This window comes from Abramis brama (assembly GCF_963993115.1).
Source record: "Abramis brama genome assembly, chromosome: 10".
Classification (NCBI taxonomy): domain Eukaryota; kingdom Metazoa; phylum Chordata; class Actinopteri; order Cypriniformes; family Leuciscidae; genus Abramis; species Abramis brama.
This window is the reverse complement of record NC_139972.1, coordinates 27,583,860-27,606,778: the sequence shown is the minus strand read 5'-3', so window position 1 is coordinate 27,606,778 and position 22,919 is coordinate 27,583,860. Positions and strand designations below refer to the sequence as shown.

The window sequence follows — 22,919 nt, the reverse complement described above, 5'->3', positions numbered from 1 at the left end:
TATTTGCAATAGAAATCTTTAGTAACATTCTAAATGTCTTTACTGTCATTTTCATCAAATCAAGTATTAATTTCTTTCAAACAGAAACATCTTACTGACCCCAAACTTTTGAAAGGTAGTGTAAAAGCATGACTGAAACAGTAATTATTGTGTTTATTTTACCTCATTCAGTGCCTGGCGGTCTGACTTAGGCAGGTCCTTTGACTGGTTATCTGCCTCTGCCCACTCCTTCATGATCTGGATACACAAATAAAGTCACATGATTCCATTCCTTCTTACACACTCTTCTGGGTCACATAAGGACTTATACTCATACCTAAAAAGTCATGCCTCCCTCACCTCATTGATGCGTTTCATTCGCCGTTCCTCCAGGTCCATCTTGGCACGCAGGAAGTTGGCATGTTCACTGTCGTCCCCCGGCATCTCGAAGTAAACATCCACGCCATCTGTAGGACGAGGAGTGGGCACTACCGACAGGAGAGAAAGAGACTTAAGTACAATCAGGGATTATTCAATCAATTAATCTATTAAAGAGGGAAAGAAGGATCACTACAGCTCAGTGAAACTAAAGTAGTGTCAGTACGAGCAGTGTGTTCACTTTAAATCTTCAGCATCGCTGTATATGAGAGGGATTAAAGAGTAAGCATTAAAAATGCAACGTCATTTAACCTTATGCATCCTGTTTAACCTCTGCTGAATGTCCGTGTGTGTGAACGAGACAATTTATGACTCCTGACACATGAAATGTCAGTTGTAAGACTCACGGTTGTCCATCCGTGTTTGAGGTTGGGTGGAGGCTTTGGCAGTTTGGAGGTTCTTGTCGTAGTAGAAGTTGTCCATGTAGTCTTGGCCCTGGAAATGAGAGTCGATGGGATACTCATACTCTTCTTGGTCCTTTACTGTTGTGGCGGCTTCCTCCTCCTCAGCTTCCTCTACCTCAGCTGCCTCTTCTTCATTCCCTTCCTCCTCCTCCTCATCCTCTTCCTCCTCAGCTTCTTCCTCCACTACCTCTTCCTCTTCTTCCTCCATGTCGTCTTCCTCGATGTCCGTCTCAGGGGAGGGACTGGGAGTGGGTGGCGTTGTTTTCACACTGATCGGAAAGCGGAAAGGAGCGGAAAGGATTTTAAAGTTAGTTGGTTTTTTAACACATTTGGTCAGTTTTAGGTCCAGGGGCAATCGGTGTAGTCTAAATTCTCAAAGTAATGATTCTTTTTAGTGAATCAAACATACAATGCAACCAGTGTAGTCTATTTCCCAAACGACTCTTCTGAGCTGATTCTTTTAAGTGAATCCAACATACAGCACAACCAGGGCTGTGTATCCCAAAAGCATCATTAGCCTGAGTTGATCATAGAGACCATTGGTGGCAATTGATTCTACGATCAACTTAGGCTTACAATGCTTTTGGGAAACGGGACAGTGTAGTCTGATTCTTAAATGAATTACTCATATTAGTCTGTTCTTTTTAATGACTCAAAAACATACACTGCAACTAGTGTACTCTGATTCCTAAAAAGAAATTAACTATTATGAGGCGATTCCTTTTAGTGAAACAAACACATATGGTGCAACCACCTGTGTAGTCTGAATCTTAAAATGAATTAATCTTTTGAGGTGATTCTTTTTAGTGAATCAAACATATACAGTTCAACCAGTGTAGTCTGATTCTTTAGTCAATTATTTTAGTTAATCAAAAACATACAGTGCAACCAGTCAAGTTTGATTGCCGAACAAGAGTTGGTTCTTTTTAGTGAATCAGAAACATACAGCTTAAACAGTGTAGTCTGATTTCTGAAGGAAAGCATCATACGAGTCTATTCTTTTTACTGGATCAAACATACAGCGTAATTAGTCTAGTCTGATTTCCGAATTAATGATTCTTATGAGCTGACTGTTTTTAGTGAATAAAACATACAACATAACCAGTGCAGTCTGTTTCCAAGATGAAAGAATTATACAAGTCTGTTCTTTTTAATGATCAAAAACATTCAGCCCATCCGGCATAGTCTGATTCCCGCATGAATGATTCTTATGAGCTGACAGTTTTTAGTGAATAAAACATACAGCACAACCAGTGTAGTCTGTTTCCCAGATGAAAGATTCATACAAGTCTGTTCTTTTTAATGATCAAAAACATTCAGCCCATCCGGCATAGTCCGATTCCTGAATTGATGACTCTTATTAGGCTTTTTTTTTTAGTGAATCAAAATTCACTGCAACCAGTTGTCTGATTTCTGAACCAATGACTCTATTGAGTCTAGTTGAGTTAAGATAAGTTTTGCAAGAATTGTTTTAAATTAACAATTCATTAAATTAACGAATTGTTATTAATCTCAATCTCATAATTTGTTAATGGAATTGCATTTATATTTTCTTAATAGTTATTCCTAAAAGAATCATAAATGGAGCCGTTAAGGAACCAGAATCATGAAGAGGAATTGAAATCAGAATCGTTAAATTCTTCTAGTTATCAGTGTAAATCATAACTGATTATTTAGGAGATTCAAACCTGCATTTAAATGCTGTTGTCACTCCCATAACATTGTCTTATATGATGCTAATTATTTAAATAACGGATTAACAGTCAGTTGTGGTGAAAATAAGGACGGTTCTTAAATAAAGCGTTTTGACACTCTATAAAATCAAAATGAAGAACCAAATGAACGTGTTGATATGAGCAATGATTAACGGACCACAAAACTTCTTTACCTGGTGACAACCTTTTCTCCAGCCATGGAGACGAGGGGTGTTGTTTCTCCTTGTACAGTGTCTGCAGTCTCCGTCTCGCCCCGTCCACTCGATCCTGCCCTGCCGGGGCAGCAGACGTACTCCACCCCACGGAAACGGTCACCGCACGGCAACAACATCCCATAACTATGCAGCTCCAGACTGTCAGCTGTGCAGGCCTAACGATCAGGGCAAAAGATGAATGACTGCAGCAGTGCTTTAAAAAAAAGTGCATTATTTCTTCTTTTTTTATCTGTTTGTAATTGCTTGTACATGTCAGGGTGAAATGACCTATAAAACTCAAATGGAAAAACCTGGAGCACCAGGAGATACTGGTAATAATGCAGAGAGGAAATGAGAAAAAGAAGATCATAGATCACAGCGGGCGACTGCAATTTCACAGGCATCACACTAACCATTAAAGATGTGAAGCTATTAGAGTTGAATTCCAGCTCTTCCAATACTTTTTAAAGGGTTGTAATTTTGTGAGCTTTTATTATTTACCTCTTTGGCGATGTTGTGCCAGTACACGTAGCTCTCGCAAGAATCCATCTGCTCCTGGTGTAAGAAACGGCAGCGATCCGGGACCAAGAGTGAATCGCTGACATACTCACCCACTGAGAGACAGAAAAAGAGAGAAACATAATAAAATCACAGTCATTAAAGAAAATAAAGATTATTAATAAAACATGCGTTCAAGAATTTAAGCTCAGTAAGAAGTTTATTCTTTTATTCAGCAAGGACACATTACATTGATCAAAAGTGATGATAAAGACATTTATAATGTCACAAAAGATTTCTATTTCAAATAAATGCTTTTCTTTTGAACTTTCTATTCATTAAAGTATCCTGAAAAGACTTAAAAAAATACAGTTTCCACAAAAATATTAAGCAGTTTTTAACATTGATCACAGAAATAAATTACATTTTAAAATATACTTTAAAATAGAAAATATTTTAAATTGTGACTGTTTTTACTGTGTTTCTAATTAAATAAATGCAAAACACCCCCCTTTTATGATAATGACTGGAATATATAAATAAATTCCAAGACAAATGAATGAGAAAATAGCTGGATAATACTGGAGACAAAAAAAAAAAAAAAAAAGCACTGTGCCCACCGTGAGCTGATAAGGCAAATATAAGAGGTGGGAACTTAAAATATGTGCACTATGTGAGCAGAAACCAAGGACAAAAGCTCCTCAGAGGGAAACAGCTGCATACGCATTACTTATTCATCAACATTAGTACTGAGCCAACAGATTCATAACTTATTTATTTATTTTTGGTTGTGATATAACATATTTGTAAAGCATTGCAGAGTACAGTGTACTACAAACGATGCTGTAATACTGTAGTTAAGAAATCTCAGAAACATCATGTTCGTTCTCACAATTCATTGTTAAAGTGCCCTAATATTCTATTTTAAAGGCTCCTAATTTTGTTTTGACGGTTTGCTACAATAGGTTTACATGCATTCAATTTTCTCATAATATAGACTGCAGCATCACCTCTTTTCTAAAAGTGTCTTAAATTGTTTTAAAAAGGATTCTGTCTCTCTAAACCTCTCCTTTCTGAGAGTCTACTCTGCTCTGATTGGTCAGATGGACCAGTCTGTTGTCTTTGGTCTACTCTGCTCTGATTGGTCAGATGGACCAGTCTGTTGTCTTTGGTCTACTCTGCTCTGATTGGTCAGATGTCGCAGTCTGTTGTGATTGGTCTACTCTGCTCTGATTGGTCAGATGTCGCAGTCTGTTTTCATTGGTCTACTCGGCTCTGATTGGTCAGATGTCCCAGTATGTTGTGATTAATCTACTCTGCTCTGATTGGTCAGATGGCCCAGTCTGTTATCATTGGTCTACTCTGCTTTGATTGGTCAGATGGCCCAGTCTATTGTGATTGGTCTACTCTGCTCTGATTGGTCAGATGTCCCAGTCTATTGTGATTGGTCTACTCTGCTCTGATAGGTCAGATGTCCCAGTCTGTTATCATTGGTCTACTCTGCTCTGATTGGTCAGATGTCCCAGGCTGTTGTGATTGGTCTACTCTGCTCTAATTGGTCTACTCTGCTCTAATTGGCCAGATGTCCCAGTCTGTTGTCATTGGTCTACTCTGCTCTGATTGGTCAGATGGACCAGTCTGTTGTGATTAATCTACTCTGCTCTGATTGGTCAGATGTCCCAGTCTGTTATCATTGGTCTACTCTGCTCTGATTGGTCAGATGTCCCAGGCTGTTGTGATTGGTCTACTCTGCTCTAATTGGTCAGATGTCCCAGTCTGTTGTCATTGGTCTACTCTGCTCTGATTGGTCAGATGGACCAGTCTGTTGTGATTAATCTACTCTGCTCTGATTGGTCAGATGGCCCAGTCTGTTGTCATTGGTCTACTCTGCTCTGATTGGTCAGATGTCCCAGGCTGTTGTGATTGGTCAGATGTCCTAGTCTGTTGTGATTGGTCTACTCTGCTCTGATTGGTCTGATGGCCCAGTTTGTTGTCTGTCTACTGCTTACAGGGCATGGCGGAAACAAAAATCTCATTACCATATCTGAATTTCAGCTCCGGAGGCTTCCTCTGCGCTTGATACACAGTGATACCTACAGTAACGATAACGTCGGTTTTCCCATATCAATTCAAGCACAAGTCTTCGTCCTTTGGAAGTGCATGCAAAGTTAATTTGCTTTCGGAAAGCAGAAAATAGCATCTTCGTAATATGCCGACAACACAAACTAAACTCTTCCAGGCCTCAGCTACAATTACAGTGTTTGAAGGCGGGTCAAAGTAGATGTTGTTCACGGGCAGCCAATGAAGACCATAAGCTGGCATTGTGCAAATGTGTTACAAACCAACATAGGCTTGTGCAGAAAAGACTTGAATTACTGATGACTTGCTTCTTCAGGCAGTTTAGAATAACATTCGACAATAACATTTATTGCTGACTTTGAACTTTAAAACTTTTTACATTCACAAACAGCCATAATACACATGGCATGAAAGGTAATATCTGAAAAAGATAATAGGGCACTTTAAAATAATTGTTCACCAAATAAACTGAGTAAATGATAGTAGAATTTTTATTTTGGGTGAACTGTTCCTTTAATTAATTTCCATCAAAGAATGTAACCGCCTAAACAGGTGTATAAACACATTATTGATTGAGGTTTACATCAAACTACATATGATGATGCTGTGTAAATCTAGTCTTTTCAGCATTCTTGATGGGATGTCTGGGATTATAAACTGTTCAGGATGTGTTTGTGACTCACCCAGGCAACGGTAGGGCACGACGATGAAGGGGCGGGTCTGACATTTACCCAAGCCCTTCTTACACCAGCCCTGGATGGTGGCTGGAGATGAGGCCTCTTCCACATGGGAGATCTGCAGTCCTGGATACATCTGACATACGGCGAACGACAGACACAAACAAACGTGAGGGAAGAGCAGGGGACAGGAGTCAGGATCACAACAGTTGGAAGAAGGACAGAGGAATAATACATTTAGCATGCAGAAAATAATAAGAACAAGGGGATGAGAAGGAACGGGACAAAAATAAATAAAACCACTCCGGATAAGGATCCATGGAAGCCATTTGGCCACAGTTCATCACTGTACAGTGAAATATTCAATTATGTCTGATCTTGTTTCTGAAAATGTACACTATAAAAGATGATTTTCGAAGTTGTATGTTTAAAAAACAACAACAAAAAAAAAACAATTTCAATCTGCTTTAAAATTTCATGCCATTTCTTTGTATTTATTGTGAAATTCACTACCACTTTCTGAGTGAAAATTGTATCTACAACAATCTTTTGTCAGTGCAGTTGCACATGGGAGTCTTTTTACCATATAGCTAAACCACACATGCAATTAATAGCAAGTCAGATAAATAAATAATGGAAGCTTTTTTTAGCTGAAGGTTACTGTTTAATGTAAAACCTCTCATTTTACCACAAGAGGGAGTCGCTGAGTCAGGACTGCAGCACTTTACAGTTAATAAAGGAAGAAGAAAAACATTTCTGTGTTTGTCCAGCAAGAGGCGTCAGAAAACTCACTGCGTATTATTCACGAATTTCCAAAGAAATTACGCCTCACCTTCAAAACATGTTTGCAGGGGCACTGAGTCATACTGAATCATCTGTATATTATTAGGATTTATTTATGATTCAAACTAAAATCATAAACTGAATCAAATAGGAGGGAGTATAGGAAAAGAGGGAAAAATGGATAGATATGTACGTATATTCAGGAATATACTTATGTAAACTGTCACAATAGGTTTGTTTCACTATATATTTTTATATATAGATCAGATTTGACAAGACAAGGTCAGTTACACAGATAAAAAAAAGGCCTTTTACTTGCAAGTTGTGAGTAAATATTCAACATGTTTCATACGTATTCTGTGTTCTGTTCTCTCTCTCTCTCTCTCTCTCTCTCTATATATATACACACACACACACACACACTCTCTCTCTCTCTCTCTCTCTCTCTCTCTCTCTCTCTCTCTCTCTATATATATATATATATAGAGAGAGAGAGAGAGAGAGAGAGAGAGAGATAATCACACACACACACACTATATATTAAAATGGATGTGAAAATCCATCCATATTTTTATTTGTTTACCAACGATATTCTAGTGAAAGGATGAATTTGCTTAAACAATGAAAATGTGTCTTAAATATCTTGTACCTAAGGTATAGGCTAAAGGGTTTGCGCAGACAATGTGCTGCATTTCAACATCCTTTAGCTGTAAATATAGTCACAGGATAACCTTGAGTCCATTACTGCTTAATTATGAGACATATTGTTCGAATTAATGTAGAGTAGTATTTGCAAATATTCTTTGAAAATAGAGTATTGTCCTGGGTATATGCATGCGTCGAATCCATTGGCACTGGGCTGAATCAAGTGAGAGTGTAATCTTACAGACATATGGTAAGGGATTATTATGTTCTAAACACGCTCTGGCAATGAGGCCGCAGTCCACTGGCAGACTGCTAGTCTAAACCTCATCCAGCCAGGAGAATGACATATTGTTTGGCCTCTTCATTCCATTTTGATGTCACTCGTGCCAGCTAGCTTATGTATATGCCACTTCGTGCCAGGCTAGAATGCAGGCACAATAATGCTTTTAAAAGCCATTAGTCAGAATGACTGGTTGACTGGTTCACCCCAGATTAGAGCACAACGAGGTGATTTTACACTGTGGAGCTATAGGGACAGTGTGTTGATTCAGACAAGGTTGGACAGACATTGCTGGCACTTTAAGCGCACAGAGAGACAAAACAGCTTTTTTTCAGGCTGACATCTCAATTTTCAGAATTGCTGTCATGCAATAATACAGGCTTAGAGTATTGTGCGCTGATTTCAGCCATGAAATACGCCAAATCTTATTTGGCGAGACACATTGCTGTATTTGGCAATCGAGATATATCGAATGACCAGAAGAATGCAGGAAAGCGTGGAATTTTTCAATCTCGTTATGCGTCAAGAATGCAATGGAAGTTGGCATTGTACAACATTGTAAATCTACAGGGATGCAGGGGAATGCTATTTCGCAATGTTGATATCCTTAAGGGACACGGAAGTGTGTTCGGAAGCGCTGCTGTAAACTGATGAAAAACCGAGGAAAACAACCAGTCATCATTGTTCATCCCTAATTCCTCTAGATGAGACAACAGGGAACGGAGTCAGAGAATACAGTCACATTAGCCGCACAATATGTTTGAGCCCGAGGCGTACGGAGATCATAAATCTCCACTGCTGATTGATAGTGAAAAATATAGCCATTATCCTGCACACTTAATACGGGAAGAGCTAGAGAGAGATTTGCATCGAGTTCCCTGTGTGTGCACATAAACGCCGTTGCACATTTTAGTCTTGTTTTACAATGCTAATATTAGAGCAGGCTGCCCTCAGCGTTCACCTTGAGAATATGCTTGAGTGGAGATTTGTCTGAGGATGCTTTTCCACATAGTAATTAAACCAATCACAGTGCATGCTAATGTTGGTGCGCTGAGTTTGATGTTCTGTGCTTGACTGAAATTAACAGAATAAAAATAGAAGAGGACGTAATATAATACGTCATATAACAGTGATCCACTGGATAAAAAACAGCAATGGAATAGAACAGAACAGGAGCTCAAAACAAAGACAAAGTAAAACAAAATGGAATCCAAACAAAACAAAAATAGAATGGAATCAAATTAAATCAAACTAAATCACTTTGAAAAACAAAACAAAAACAAGTGAAACAGAATGTAACGATGGAATAGAAAAGACTTCACTAAAATAGAACAGAACAGAGCAGAAAACTGAAAATAAACAATAAACCTTAAAACAAAATAAATAGGACAGAATAGAGCACATATTTTTGTGTTTTAGACTTTACAAATATAAAAAAAGGTATAGATTAAAATAGATAATAGATAAAATAAATATTAGATAATAGAGCACAAACAAAACAAAAACAAATGGAACAGAATGGAACAATGCAATAGAAAAGTCTATACTAAAAGTGAATAGAATAGAGCACATAACCAAATACTGTAAACAAAGCTCAGAACAATAAAACTCAAAACAAAACAAATATAAGAGAATAGAGCACAAACAAAACAAAACTGAAAATAAAAATATAGAAAAGACTAGACTAAAATGGAAAAGAATAGAGCTCAAAACAAAATGTAGAAAATAAATATCAAAACAAAATAAATAAAAGAGAATAAAGCACAAACTAAAAGCAGTTTAAAGCAGTTTCTACTAAAAGTAGAAAAGACTAGACTAAAATAGAATAGAGCAGAGCACAAAAATACTGCAAACAAAGCTCAAAACTAAATAAACAGGAGAGAAAAGAACAAATAAAACAAACAAAACAAAAACAAAACAAAACAAAACAAAACAAAACAAAATCAGAATAGAATCGCACCTCTTGGCAGTATGACAGGATCTTGCTGGGCTGGGTAAAGCATCCCTGTCGCCCTTGAGGATCTGGTTCCCACTGTCCGCTCTCAGTGTTCATGTGTAGAAGCTGACGACCACAAAACATGGCAATCTGAGGATCTGCCACACGAGGACCACTAACAGGTCCATTCACCTCCGTCATGGCCAGAGCCTGAGAAAGAGAGAGAGATTTTGAATTTTATGCGGATTCAAAGTCAAAGTGATTCTGAATTCTACATTACAACATTGCATTTGCTGTACACATATATTATGTTCTTGCAGGGGCTTTCTTGCACAAACATCCTTGTAACTAACCAAAGCAAGAAGTCAAGTCAAGTGCCAACCTATTAAAATACATTACAATATAGTAGACAAACACAAGAGGAATCGTGTATACAACACGTTTATCTTCTAGAGAAGATATGCAAACTTTATATATTGTATAGTATTGAGAAAGTGAGAGAACTCAAATTGTTCAGGGTGGCCTACATTCCTGATAAAAACAAGTTAAGCCTGGCTGCCTGTTATTACAGCAAACCACAGAGCGATAAGAAATATTTGAGGCCAGCAAAAATTCAGAGCGATAGGAAAGTGGAAAGGACAGTACGAGGAGAGACACGGAGACAGGGAAGAAGAGTGAGTACAGTTGTTATCACTGCCCTGACAGCGAGGAGGAAATATAACATGGAGCCTCATTATTGAATTTCAAATTGAGCCAGCAAGCCAGACCTGCTGATAACCCTAAATGCAGCTTATCCATCTTCCATCAAACCTGTGCGTGTAGGACAGTCAATGACAGGACATTGAGCTGCAGATGTGCACAGCAACAGCTTTTATCACTGCATACTAGTTGCAAATATGTCTGCTCACCCATCAGGCGAAAATAACAATGTTAACAAATACAAAAGGGCAAAGGGGGAACGATTATCTTTAAAAAGGTAGAAGAGGCACATTATAAGTCATCAAAACAAACTGCCATTTTCTCTGTGAATATGTATTTAAAGGTATTTATTCTGTCTACATAGTGCACTTCCCGCATTCCCTTCTTGATTATCTCCGGCTGTGTTGGGAATGGAAAACTGTGTATACTGCACTGTATATGAAGAGTTCACATACAAAAGCCTCTAAGTGCCATCTAAAATTTTCTTCTAGAATGATCATTTTAATAAAGCTTGTATATTTAAGTTAAGTAATTTCACTTAAATGACAATTAATAGGTAATTTGCATTTCCATTTAAGTGAAATTATTGAGCTTAAATATACGAGCTTGATAAAAATTATCATTCTAGAAGAAAATTTCAGATGGCACTTAGAGGCTTTTGCATCTGAACTCTTCATATATAAACAGCATTTAAATAAATAAATAAATAAATACATTCTATAAATAATAAATATTAATAAATAAATAAAATATAATAAATAAATAGCATTAATAAATAAAATAATAAAATAAACACTATATTAAATAAAATATGAATTATCAATACATAAACAAATATTATTTTTACAGTACACAGTATGCAACATTTTGAACTGTATGTTCAATATCAGTGAAAATAAAATTGGATTACACATGGAAAATAAAGTTACGTAAAAAAAAAAAAATTGGCGTTTCATTCATCTTATTGAAAATTGAAAGTGCATTGCATTATGGGATACAGTAAGCCTACTAGGAAAATACAGTATTCAGGTGTGTAAAAACACACATACTGCGTGACATAGTAAGAGTACGCCATTGAGAACACACCCTCAGTTCCTGATCCGTTCGGTTCTCGCCCTTCTCTCTCACATCACTCAGCTTCTAGTTCATTCACATCCTCCCTTTCTCTTTGGCAAAGGATGTAGGTATTGATCTGAAATCTGTTCAGCACTCCTGGAGGAAGGGCCCCGGGGACAGTCACACATGCAGAGCAAACAGTAACCCCGTGCTGGAGTCAGATGTTAATACAAGCTCATTGACCACTAGGTCATTTGAGTACAGCAACACAGAGCAGGAAACAAGGGATCAGGCGAGAAGAGAAAGTCTAATCAGGGGAGAGGCTTCATTTCATCTCGGTATCTATCTACCCATTTTACTGTTTAAGGCTTAGTAGTGGTACAGACTAATCGCTTCTCTGCAACGAGGAACAAACGAGTGTTTGTTTCTGTTGTTTGTATATATATATATATATATATATATATATATATATATATATATATATATATATATATTAGATGTAGCAGACAATGTAATCCACAGCCTCTTAGAAAATGTAAAAATGGCAAAAATGTTATTACTTAACTCACTTTAATAATCCCAAAGCAAATCAAATCAAATCAGATATATTGCTGAGGTCATATTTAATTTAGAAAGTGAAGAAATGTATGTTGACCATATAAATGTTACTTAAAACAAATGGGAAAAGAACAAAATAAAAATAATAATGCTTTTAAATCTTTTATAATATTTTCTATAAATTATGATCGTCAGGAACGATTCTTGCGCATGTTGATCTTATTTTGTTGCCTTAAAATAACAAAGATTTTGAGGCAACAAAATAAGATCAACATGCGCAAGAATCGTTCCTGACGACCGACTGACATTGAAGAAGAGAGAATTACTGTGCCTTTCAAAAGCATCGTTAATCTGGGGTTTGTCTGCGCTGGAGTGATTTATCCTGGATTAAGTCTATAAATTAGAGTCAAATTTATAACAGGGTACAGACACTGAATTAAAAGTGTCAGACAGAGCACTAGCTTCACTTATCCTGACACACAACCAGAATTGGATATCAAAAACACCTGAAGAAAAATTCAACAGTATTTTTATATAGCGGTATGTTATTCCCCGATAACAACCGCTGAAAACAGATAACACAGGCTCATCTGGGTTACTGAAGTCAGCAGCGCTATACGCTTGCTATAGGAATGTTTTTTCTTTGTGGAAATGTTGTGTTTGGTGAGCTAATAAAATATTAAAACTCAAATCAGTCAAATCAATATTTTGTGTACAGTTATTTACTCTCGTTTCACACAAACGCAGCTGCTGCCTTTTTCCAACGATTGTTTTGCACACTGTAATGGATTAGAAGATAACAAACAGGTATGATTTAAAATCTCAATCTCAATCTTAATCTCAAATCAATATCTCTTACATAATTATTTACGTGGCGAAATGCTATGTAATAAGTGGTATGACTGTACTGTATCCCTTAAATGTTTGTCTAGTTTGAACTTGCCGCGCTAGCAAATGATCTCTCTGCAGAAGCTTTGCATTCAAAGAGCTAATAAAATATTTCAACTCAGATCAATATTTCATGTATAATTATATACTTATGACATACTGGATGACATAGTAGCCGTGTAATAAACGGGATAATGTACATCCAGCCGTTGTTATCGCAGAATAAACCCCTTCAGAGTGATGCAAAACCATGATCACCCTATCGGGGTTTATTGAGATAACAACTGGCTGGATATATATATATATATATATATATATATATATATATATATATATATATATATATATATATATATATATATATATATATATATATATATATATATATATATATATATATATATATATAATTTGCTGAAATTAATTCTAATTTAATAGCATATTTTCAATTCTAAACCAATTTGATAAATCAATTCTAAATTAAAGTGTTCCATGGTCTATGTCAGACTAATTCAAGCTAGGAGAATGTCCTTTTCATCACACAACTAGCCATTTTGATCAGTGGCCAAGAGTGATTTTAAGAGAACTGTAATGACTAATGACAAACAACACATTGCAACATGTGATTATAACACCAGACCGGGTGTGCGTCAGTTCTGAATATGATTCTACCACGCGTGAATTCTGAGGGGGAGTGCTGTTGCGAGGTCGCACGACTTACTTGTAGGTGGAAAGATGCAATCAAAGCAAAAAAACAGCTTTTAGAAGCTTGTCACAGTTTTTTTTCTAACACTACAAAGCTCGCTGCATTTCAATGGCATCCCCAGCGAGGGCACCAGTCTAGCAACCCTGGCAAAGACTGGAAACCCGGCGTACTTTAATCTTCAATGACAGAGTGAATGACAGACACACAGCACTCAGGCAACCAATAAGACTGGAGATGCCCACAGGGAAGGAAAAAAAGAGAGAGAGAAAGGCGAAATGTGAAACTGATCAAAGGAAAACCCTGCCTCTGCTGGCCAATGCAAAAACGTTTGAAGTCCTAATTAAAATTTATGAGGAAATAAATATATAAATTGGAGCTGTAAATATACAATAAATATACAGAACCCGCAGGAGAGAGAGAGAGAGAGAGAGAGAGAGAGAGAGCAGCATTAGTGCAGAGCTGAGAATAAGAGGCAAATGCCATTAGGAGACTGTTGGATTAAAAATGCTGGAAAAAAAAGGCTTGACGAATGGGTTCGTACCGCCGCTGCAGTGTTTGCAGTGCACAGACATGTGTGTCAAAGGCTCAGAGAGAACCAGGTGTCATGACCTTGCGCTTAGTCATCGCTGAATTTCAGCTGTCGATTACTCACAAAACTGCTCTGAAGACAACACCTGCTCGCGTCACTCTTTTTAAGTAAGTCAGATTTCCAGCTGAACTCAACTGAATATGTACAGTATAATTACTGTATAATTTTACTACATTTAAAGCACAGATTATGGTGAGTGTATATATATATATATATATATATATATATATATAAAAATATAAAAACAAATCATGATTCTGAAGTTGAAAACAGAATTATTTTAGACGAATATGCTTGCACTCTTTCACTAACTAGATATATTTAAAATAAAGTAGGCCACTTTTTACTGGTAACATAAGACATTTGGCATTATCAGGACCCACAAATATTCCCCCATTGCATTATTATGCATTATATTCAACATTATATAAAGTAGTTTAATGTAGTAGTGACACGAAAACTCTGTGAACTTGAATTTTTTCAAGCAAAGTAATTTTTATTTTGGGTGAACGATACGGTAGGCTGCATATTGTCACTATGCACAATACATATTGTTGCATTTTTGTATTGTGATATATTGTGACACAATATATTGTTACACCCATAATATATATATATATATATATATATATATATATATATATATATATATATATATATATATATATATATATTAATATATGCAATATAATATGCATTGTATTTATGATATTCATATTTCTAATTCCTTATTAGTTCAGCAAATCTACAAAATGTCAGTTACAACAGTAAAAACAACATTGGTTTTTGAGCACAACATAAAACTAATTATCATTTAACAATAATGCATCTCTAATATGGGTTCAACTAAGCTGAGAGTACTAAAATACAAATAAAACAGAAACAAAATGAGCAAGTGATGTGTAGAACTTCAAAATCTGTGTAGATTCTGTGCAGGCCTATTTGATTACATTACACTGAACCGAAACATACACAAGTTTTCCATATAAAAGAGACGTTTTTTTTAAGACCTTTGATGTGGTTTAAAACCGGATAAACCAGGGCATGATACGGGACCTGCACCTCTATCTACTAAAACGCTGCTCAGATAATGGGATGAGATTATTTTTTTTTAACTGGAGGAAGGTCAAAGCCACATGGGAGACTTCCGGACATTTGAGAAGATAACCTGCCTGCATGCTCTCGAGCTCTTAGTTTCATATGCACACATGACACAAACACACATTCAGAAACACACACTGCCCAGATCAATATCCAGAGATGCTGTACAATCCTGCTCCTTCAATCGATATCAGTGCATCAGGAGCCCCGAGGTCTGATCCAAAACATGCACACACACACACACACACACACACACACACACACACACACACACACACACACACACACACCCGCACAAACAGAAGGTTTGTTATACCAAGTCTTTTGGCTTTGGCCAGATTGCATTCTGAGAATAGCAAATACGCATGACTCCATGATGTGCATCATGTTATTAATTCTTGCAGTCTGCTAAAACCTGAGCTGAGTTACACAATGGTTCTTCATCCAAAGCAGAATAAGCACTATGCAGCAACTCTTTCTCTCCAATAAAAGAACTGTCCGTAAGTGTTAGTGTTTTGGGGATGACAAATGAACGCATGCTCTTATTCACTGCAAGAAATTGAAGACACAGTCTTTTATCTTGCTTGTTGATGACAGATGTCATCAGTCTTGAAACACTTGACAGGTTGAAGTGGAAGGCTTATTCTTAAAGGGATAGTTCACCTAAAAATGCCTCATCATTTACTCACTCTCATGTCGTTTCAAACTTGACATAAAAGTAGACATTTTGAACAGTTTACCAGTCACACTTTTCAAAGCAATTAGAATGAATAGAAATGTGACCTTTTAAGCTAACAAACAAACAAACAAACAAAAAACCTAAATGTATAAAAGTAGCCCATATGACTTGTGAGTTAAACTTCCGTTCAAAGGTTTGGGTCAGTAAGATATTTGCATTAAATTGATTGAAAGTGACGGTGAAGACATTCATAATGTTACAAAAGATTTCTATTTCAAATAAATGCAGATTTTTTTTTAACTTCAACAAATCCTGAAAAAAAGCAGCACAACTGTTTTCAACATTAATAATCAGAAATGTTTCTGATTTCTGAAGGATCATGTGACACTGAAGACTGGAGTAATGATGCTGGGAAATACAGCTTTGATCACAGGAATAAATTCCATTTTAAAATATATTTAAATACAAAACAGTTATTTAAAATGCTATTACTATTTCACAATATTTCTGTTTTTACTGTAGTTTTGAAAAAATCTTTACAGAAACTTTACAGACCTAGTCAGTCCTCATTTGCTTTCATTATACTTACAAAAGTGGCTGGCAGATTCTTAAAAACATCTTTCTTGTTCCATTGTGTAGAAAGAAAGAAAATCATAAAGATATGGGTTTGGCAAAATACGAGGCTGAGTAAATAATTACCCTTTTGTGGTTGAACTCTCTCTTTAAGTTCTCTGCTCGTGGAGATTTAACTGCAGCAAAGCGAATGATGCATGTAAACAACATCTAATAGTGAACTCCCCTGCAGATAGAACCAACAACACGGCATTATTAGATTCAAAAAGGAAGCAAGGATATAGAATCGAGTTTAATTTTTGCTCTGAGGCACACAGTGAAATTAGCAAAACATAATAATGAAAAAAACAAAACATCAAAAGAGGTACTGAAATGCTTTCAGAGTAAAAGAAAACATTTTGCTGTACGATAAAATAGCATTCATATGCCTAACCGCAATAGAAATTGCAGCAATTCATACCATGTCTTGTTAAAAAGCAAATCCCATCAATGCAGATTTAGTCATTGTTCCATTTTAATCGGGCCACGCCATCTCGCAAATGTAATTAGATTACATTCTGATCCATTCCATTAAGTTCATTTTAATTCAGTTCAAAAGCTTTATTTTATTATCTATTTCCTTTAAAAACAGAAAATTATATTTGACTCATAATGCAAGTCACAAGCTCCATTGTAATGCTATTGAGGAGCTCCATTTGATTCCTGTGTGCTCTTGAACTCTAACATTCAGCAACCGTCGATTAAACCCTGTTAAACGGCCGTGACTACATTCACAAATAACACCGGCTCTAATTCACTGATACTCCCTCTCCATCTGTACAATGGAAACTCAAGATTGTATCGTGCAAAAGGCCATGCACACACAGCACAAGCCGTTCAAAACAGAGCATGTACTTGTTTTTGGAGGGTTTATGTCGTAATCGATTTTCCTTCACGTCAAAGTGAAGTTCAGCAAGCTGTATGTTTCCCACAGCTCATTCAGGCAGAGAGCAAGTGTTCGCTTTAGCCGAGTGAAACTCCTTAATAGGACAGTCAGAGTTGGGACTCGGAACAACATAGAAGAGGGAAGGGAAGCACAGACAAACACCTACACAGAAATGGGATTTGGCTCAAGTACTCAGACTTTAAACCAATGACTTTTAACCTAAACAAACCACACACGCGCACACACACACACACACACACACACACACACACAACAACAACAACAACACTTCCTAGTATGAAGGACATGACCAGACTAGTTAGTTAATAGACTTTGACAGAAAGATACCGTTTCGAGTTGGTAATGTTTTTTTTGAACTTCTATTCAGTAAGGATACATTAACTTGATCAAATGTGACAGTTAACAGATTTATGATTATACAAAAGATTTCAATGTCAAATAAATGCTGTTCTTTTGAACTTTCTATTCAAAGTATCTTTTTAAAAAACTAGTTTCAACAATATGCAGCAAATCAACATATTAGAATGATTTCTTAAGGATCATGTGACACTGAAGACTGGAAAATTTGGATTTTTAAATGAGTCATGACATGAGAAACCAAATTTGCCTTGGTCTTTTGCGTATAAGAGGTTTTTGTACCATTAAAACATCCTGCATTTATTTAATAAAGCTCCAAAAATGTATTATTCTGATATTGCGGGATCTGTGACGTCATTCAGTCGCTTAACAGCTGACACTTGCCTACACCGGACGTTTTCGTTTCGTCAAAGCAAGTAGAACCCATTATAATCAGTGATGCTGTCTACACTGGATACAGTATACAGATGCGCATCATTCGCTTGAATCTTCTGACAACAGGACAAATGGAAGAATAAATGGAAGACTAAAGGAATGTTCGCTTTGACACTTCCTGTTTAAACAGCTCATTTGCTCATTTCTATAGAGACTTCAGAAAGATATCAGCATCAGGAACAAGTGGATGGTTTATTTTAATGCCGCCATGGATCGCGTCGGAGGATTATATGTCTGTTCGATAAATTTGACAGCAACTGGATTAATAAATTTGACAGATGTTGGATCTGACAGCAGCTGCACTGCAAAACGATTTCATATTGCTATTGTCTGTAAATGCTGGTTTTCCCACATATATATTTGTTTTCTTGTGCAAAAAAATGCACAAGAAAACATGACCCCTTTAAAACATTCAATCACATTTTAAAACTTAAATTTTAAATTGCAATATTATTTCAAAATGTTAGTTTTACTGTATTTTTGATCCAAAAATGTTTTTGAACACTAACATAATTGAACTTTGAACATATTTTAAAAACACTAAAAAACTCTTACTGAACCCAAACCTTTGAACGATAGCATATATTATGACTCTCCAATTTTTAAAACCAAACAAACATGCAACTATTGAAAATGATATTCCTTAATTTTGAAGTTTTTTTTTTTTTTTGCACAACCTTTTTTAAACCTTCCTTACATCACATAGTGCAGTCAACAACATAAAACAGCATTTGCAACCCATTTTTGTCAGACATACAACAGGGGAAACAGGACGTTCAATGAGAATAATATGAACGTTACTAATATTTCAATAAAGATGACCAACGTTTCTTTGGAATAACATTCATTCACCAATAAATCACAGAGAAAAACACCAGGAATGTGTATTAAGAAAGTATATTGACCACCAGACTAAATCAAACACAAAACCGCCCTATATTCAATCTGAGATTGTGTTCCAGCTGTTTGCTGCAACATATGAAATATGATTAATTCAATAACAGTGTCCTTCTTTCTGATTAAATATTCTACACCGCTCGCTGTTCCTGGCCGTGGATGCAGGATGACATCATGCCTGGCGATGATGCAATCGTGTAGAGCTGCTGGGTAAGTGAGCAGGGAGCCAGTTCATCATGTGTCACCTTTTAACAAGTCAACCTCATTTTAATCCATCAGACCACCCAGCAGTAAATACAATGTATGGATTGTGTGTGTGACAGTGTGCGTGGATCCTCTTTTCATTAGAGATGCAGTCATCTCCATTTGTACCCATGGGTGATAGGATTAGTCCATACACCATACGTCATTTTAGACGTGCAACTGTCAGTTAGTGGGCCGCTGGTTTTCTGTCCTCGCACTACTGAATCACGGTTCCTTCACACTTCCAATGTAGAATAAAACATCAGTATTCATCAGCTAAGGTGTATTGATGCACCTTAGTCAAGATATACTTCATATTGAATTGATTCTAATGAAAATTAGGTTCTGGGAAATTAAAGTGAAGTCTGTTCAGTGTATTGTATTGATCACAACTGGCAGAATACATTATTTTAAAAATGTTAAATATATTTATGAAATTATTTATTTTTATGACAAAATGCATGCATAAACAGAGAATAGAGCAGCCAGAGTAGCTCTGCACTGTTCTTTTCGCGCTAGTGTGCGTGAGATGCATATTAAATTATCTTGGTTAACAGTAGAGGCAAAAGTAAAATATAATCTTTTATTGCTCATGCACAAGGTCATGGCTAATGAAGCATATAACTTTATAAAAGAAAAAATATTGTTTAGTGGATATGGTCATGAGCATGTGACACGCTCAGTCAGCAACAAGATAATGATTACTCCTAGTCCAAGATGTAATTTTATGAAGAAAACTATTGTATACAGAGGGGCTGTAGAGTGGAACTCACTTCCATCCAGCGTCAGGGAACTCAAAAGTAAATTTTCTTTTAAGAAAACAATAAAACAGAGATTACAGGTGTGAAAGTATTATCTATTTTTATTTTTGCATGTTTTGTTTTAAATTGTTTGAATTGTATGTTGAATAGATGTTGCTTTTTGCATAATTGCATAATTTGTACTCCTTTTAAATGTGTGTCATGGTAGCTAATATATCATATAGGTTTTATAGATCTTATTGATGTATTGATTAATTGAATTTTGTATTTTTGTATTGTGATTTCAGTGGACCCCAGGAAGACTAGCGACCACCATAGTGGGAGCTAATGGGGATCCAAATAAAACAATAAACAATAAACAAACAATAAATGAAGATCAATATAAAGATATATTAAATGTTTAACAGTGGGAGCACTACTTTCTTATTTTTGCTGTAATTCACAGGTGTCAAACTCAGTTCCTGGAGGGCCACAGCCCTACAGAGTTTTGTTCCAACCCTGCTTTAACACACACACACCTGCAGTTTTCAATTAAGCCTGAAGGCCTTGATTAGCTGATCAGGTATGTTTAATTAGGGTTGAAGCTAAACTCTGCAGGGCTGTGGCCCTCCAGGAACTGAGTTTGACACCCCTGCTGTAATTTATTTAAAAAAAATATTAAAATCTGTTAAACATATAATAAAAACTGTGAATATTCTGTCTATGTGACACACACACGACGCGCAGAAAGATGAGTACCAGTATATATAGTGTACACAGACAGAGTTCTCTTTCATGCTTGAACGAACAATAACACACACATTTATGCCAAAATGCCCGTTTTGTCGAGTATCCTCATAAGAGCAGTCTTAAATGAGTTAATGTCTTAAATGAACTTAAAGAGATGTGAGAAAATGACACGAGTGTGAGATCCGCGTCATGTGCAGCAGCGGCTGGTTTTAAAGTGACAGCAGCCACTAATGCTGTCTGTCATTAAAGGAACACTCCACCGTTTTTTGAAATAGGGCTTATTCACCTTCTTTCCTACATTTAGATAGGTGGGCAAATGCATTTTTGTCTCAGTGCATGCATTGTTTTAGTTTGACAGGGTCGGCCCTAGCTTAGCTTAGCATAATGAATGGAATCCTTTGTTGCCAGCTAGCATGTCATGAGTAAAAGTAATATATAAAATAAAAAAACCCCACCTAATTATTTCTTGGGGCCTGCGTATTCACAACAAGTACAAATAGTGATGCAGATTAACACTAGGCGATTTCCTATGCAGATATTGACTTGGGACTATATTAGGGGGAAGCACAGGCGAAGCACTGCTACTTGGGCGCAGAGATATCACGCCCAAGTAGCAGTGCTTCGCCTGTGCTTCCCCCTAATATAGTCCTTAATATACAAGTCAATATCTGCCTAGGAAATCGCCTAGTGTTAATCTGCATCGCTATTTTGTACTTGTTGTGAATACGCAGGCCACAAGAAGTAATTAGGTTGGGTTTTTTTTTTTTTATATATCACTTTTACTCAGGACATGCTAGCTGGCAACAAAGGATTCCATTCATTATGCTAAGCTAAGCTAGCGCCGACCCTTTCAAACTAAAACAATGCATGCACTGAAACAAAAATGCATTTGCCCACCTATCTAAATGTAGGAAAGAAGGTGAATAAGCCCTATTTCAAAAAACGGTGGAGTGTTCCTTTAATGTTAATCAAAGAACAAAGGTGTAACAGAGACAATTACTCACTGCTCTTTACTAAATAACTTTTGTAGCTTTAATAAGGATTAATCTATATTTAATTTATAATTTATGCAGTGCAGACTGTTTGATAACTTTATTCAATTTCTGTTAGACAGGTAGGAAGGGCACAGGTAAATATTATAAGTTTATGTAAGTACTGTTTTAAGTTCACTTAAATAAAAAAAAAAAAAATTATTAAATCTATTTTTTGAAGCCTAATAAATGTAAAAAAAGAAAAAAAAGAAAAAGAAAAGATAACTTTCAATACATTGTTATGTTGAATGGCCATAATTAATGTTTAATGGGGTAATTTAATCGAGACAGTAGCAGTATCAGTATCAGTGATACTGGCCTTCATTCATAAAAAGATGCCATTAAACAAGTATTTAAAATATACTGTATTTATGTTGTTTCAACATTAATTTGGAGATTAACTAAATTATAAAATTTATAAAAAACGTATAAAAACGTAAGTGTTTTTAATTGCGATTAATTCTCAAACCGTAAGAAATTAACAAATTAAATACAGCATCTACTGTGACAAAAGGTTCATAGCTATACAACATGGTATTTAATATATATTTACACAAATCATTCAACTGAAAAATGTGGCAAAGCTCTTAACTGCTGCAGGTCCCAGGAGTTCAGCCAAGTCTAATAACTGAATATTACACGACAAGCTCTAGCATGTCAGGAAGTGTCCCTGGAAACGCTTCTTCCTTTGGCTCAGCGGCACACTGGGCTTCTGCCGCAGTTTTGGGGAATAAATAGAAACAAATAAGTGCAAAGCTCTCTCGCGTGCGCTTACACAGAAATGTCTTTCTGCAGGACAGATGGCCTTAATAGTGGGTGGCTGCAGCTCTCCGGCCCCCCTCCATATTCATATTCTCTGGCTTTCTGCTGATCTCAACCCTCCACAATCTGTCTCCCCCTCCCTACCTCTCCATGTCGCTCTCCCTCCTCCACCCCCCACCCAAAGTAAAACAGCCCCTACGAGATTTGGGTGCATTCATCATTGTAATCATGCTGATTAATTATTCAGTGCTCAGCTTCATTCGCCTGCCAGCCCATGATTA

The 22,919-nt window shown here is 36.4% G+C and overlaps 1 protein-coding gene across 2 annotated transcripts in view; it reads right to left on the bottom strand.

Moving 5' to 3' along the window:
• Positions 1 to 22,919, bottom strand: part of aplp1 (amyloid beta (A4) precursor-like protein 1) — a 52,987-nt gene that overhangs the window by 6,901 nt on the left and 23,167 nt on the right. For both annotated transcript variants that reach the window (XM_084126650.1, XM_084126649.1), the window contains exons 2-8: positions 9,653 to 9,838; positions 5,991 to 6,120; positions 3,232 to 3,344; positions 2,710 to 2,906; positions 765 to 1,090; positions 340 to 467; positions 163 to 237 (exon numbers count right to left, since the gene is read on the bottom strand). In XM_084126650.1, coding sequence (XP_083982776.1) covers positions 163 to 237; positions 340 to 467; positions 765 to 1,090; positions 2,710 to 2,906; positions 3,232 to 3,344; positions 5,991 to 6,120; positions 9,653 to 9,838 — 1,155 coding nt within the window. The remainder of the gene's footprint in view (positions 1 to 162; positions 238 to 339; positions 468 to 764; positions 1,091 to 2,709; positions 2,907 to 3,231; positions 3,345 to 5,990; positions 6,121 to 9,652; positions 9,839 to 22,919) is intronic.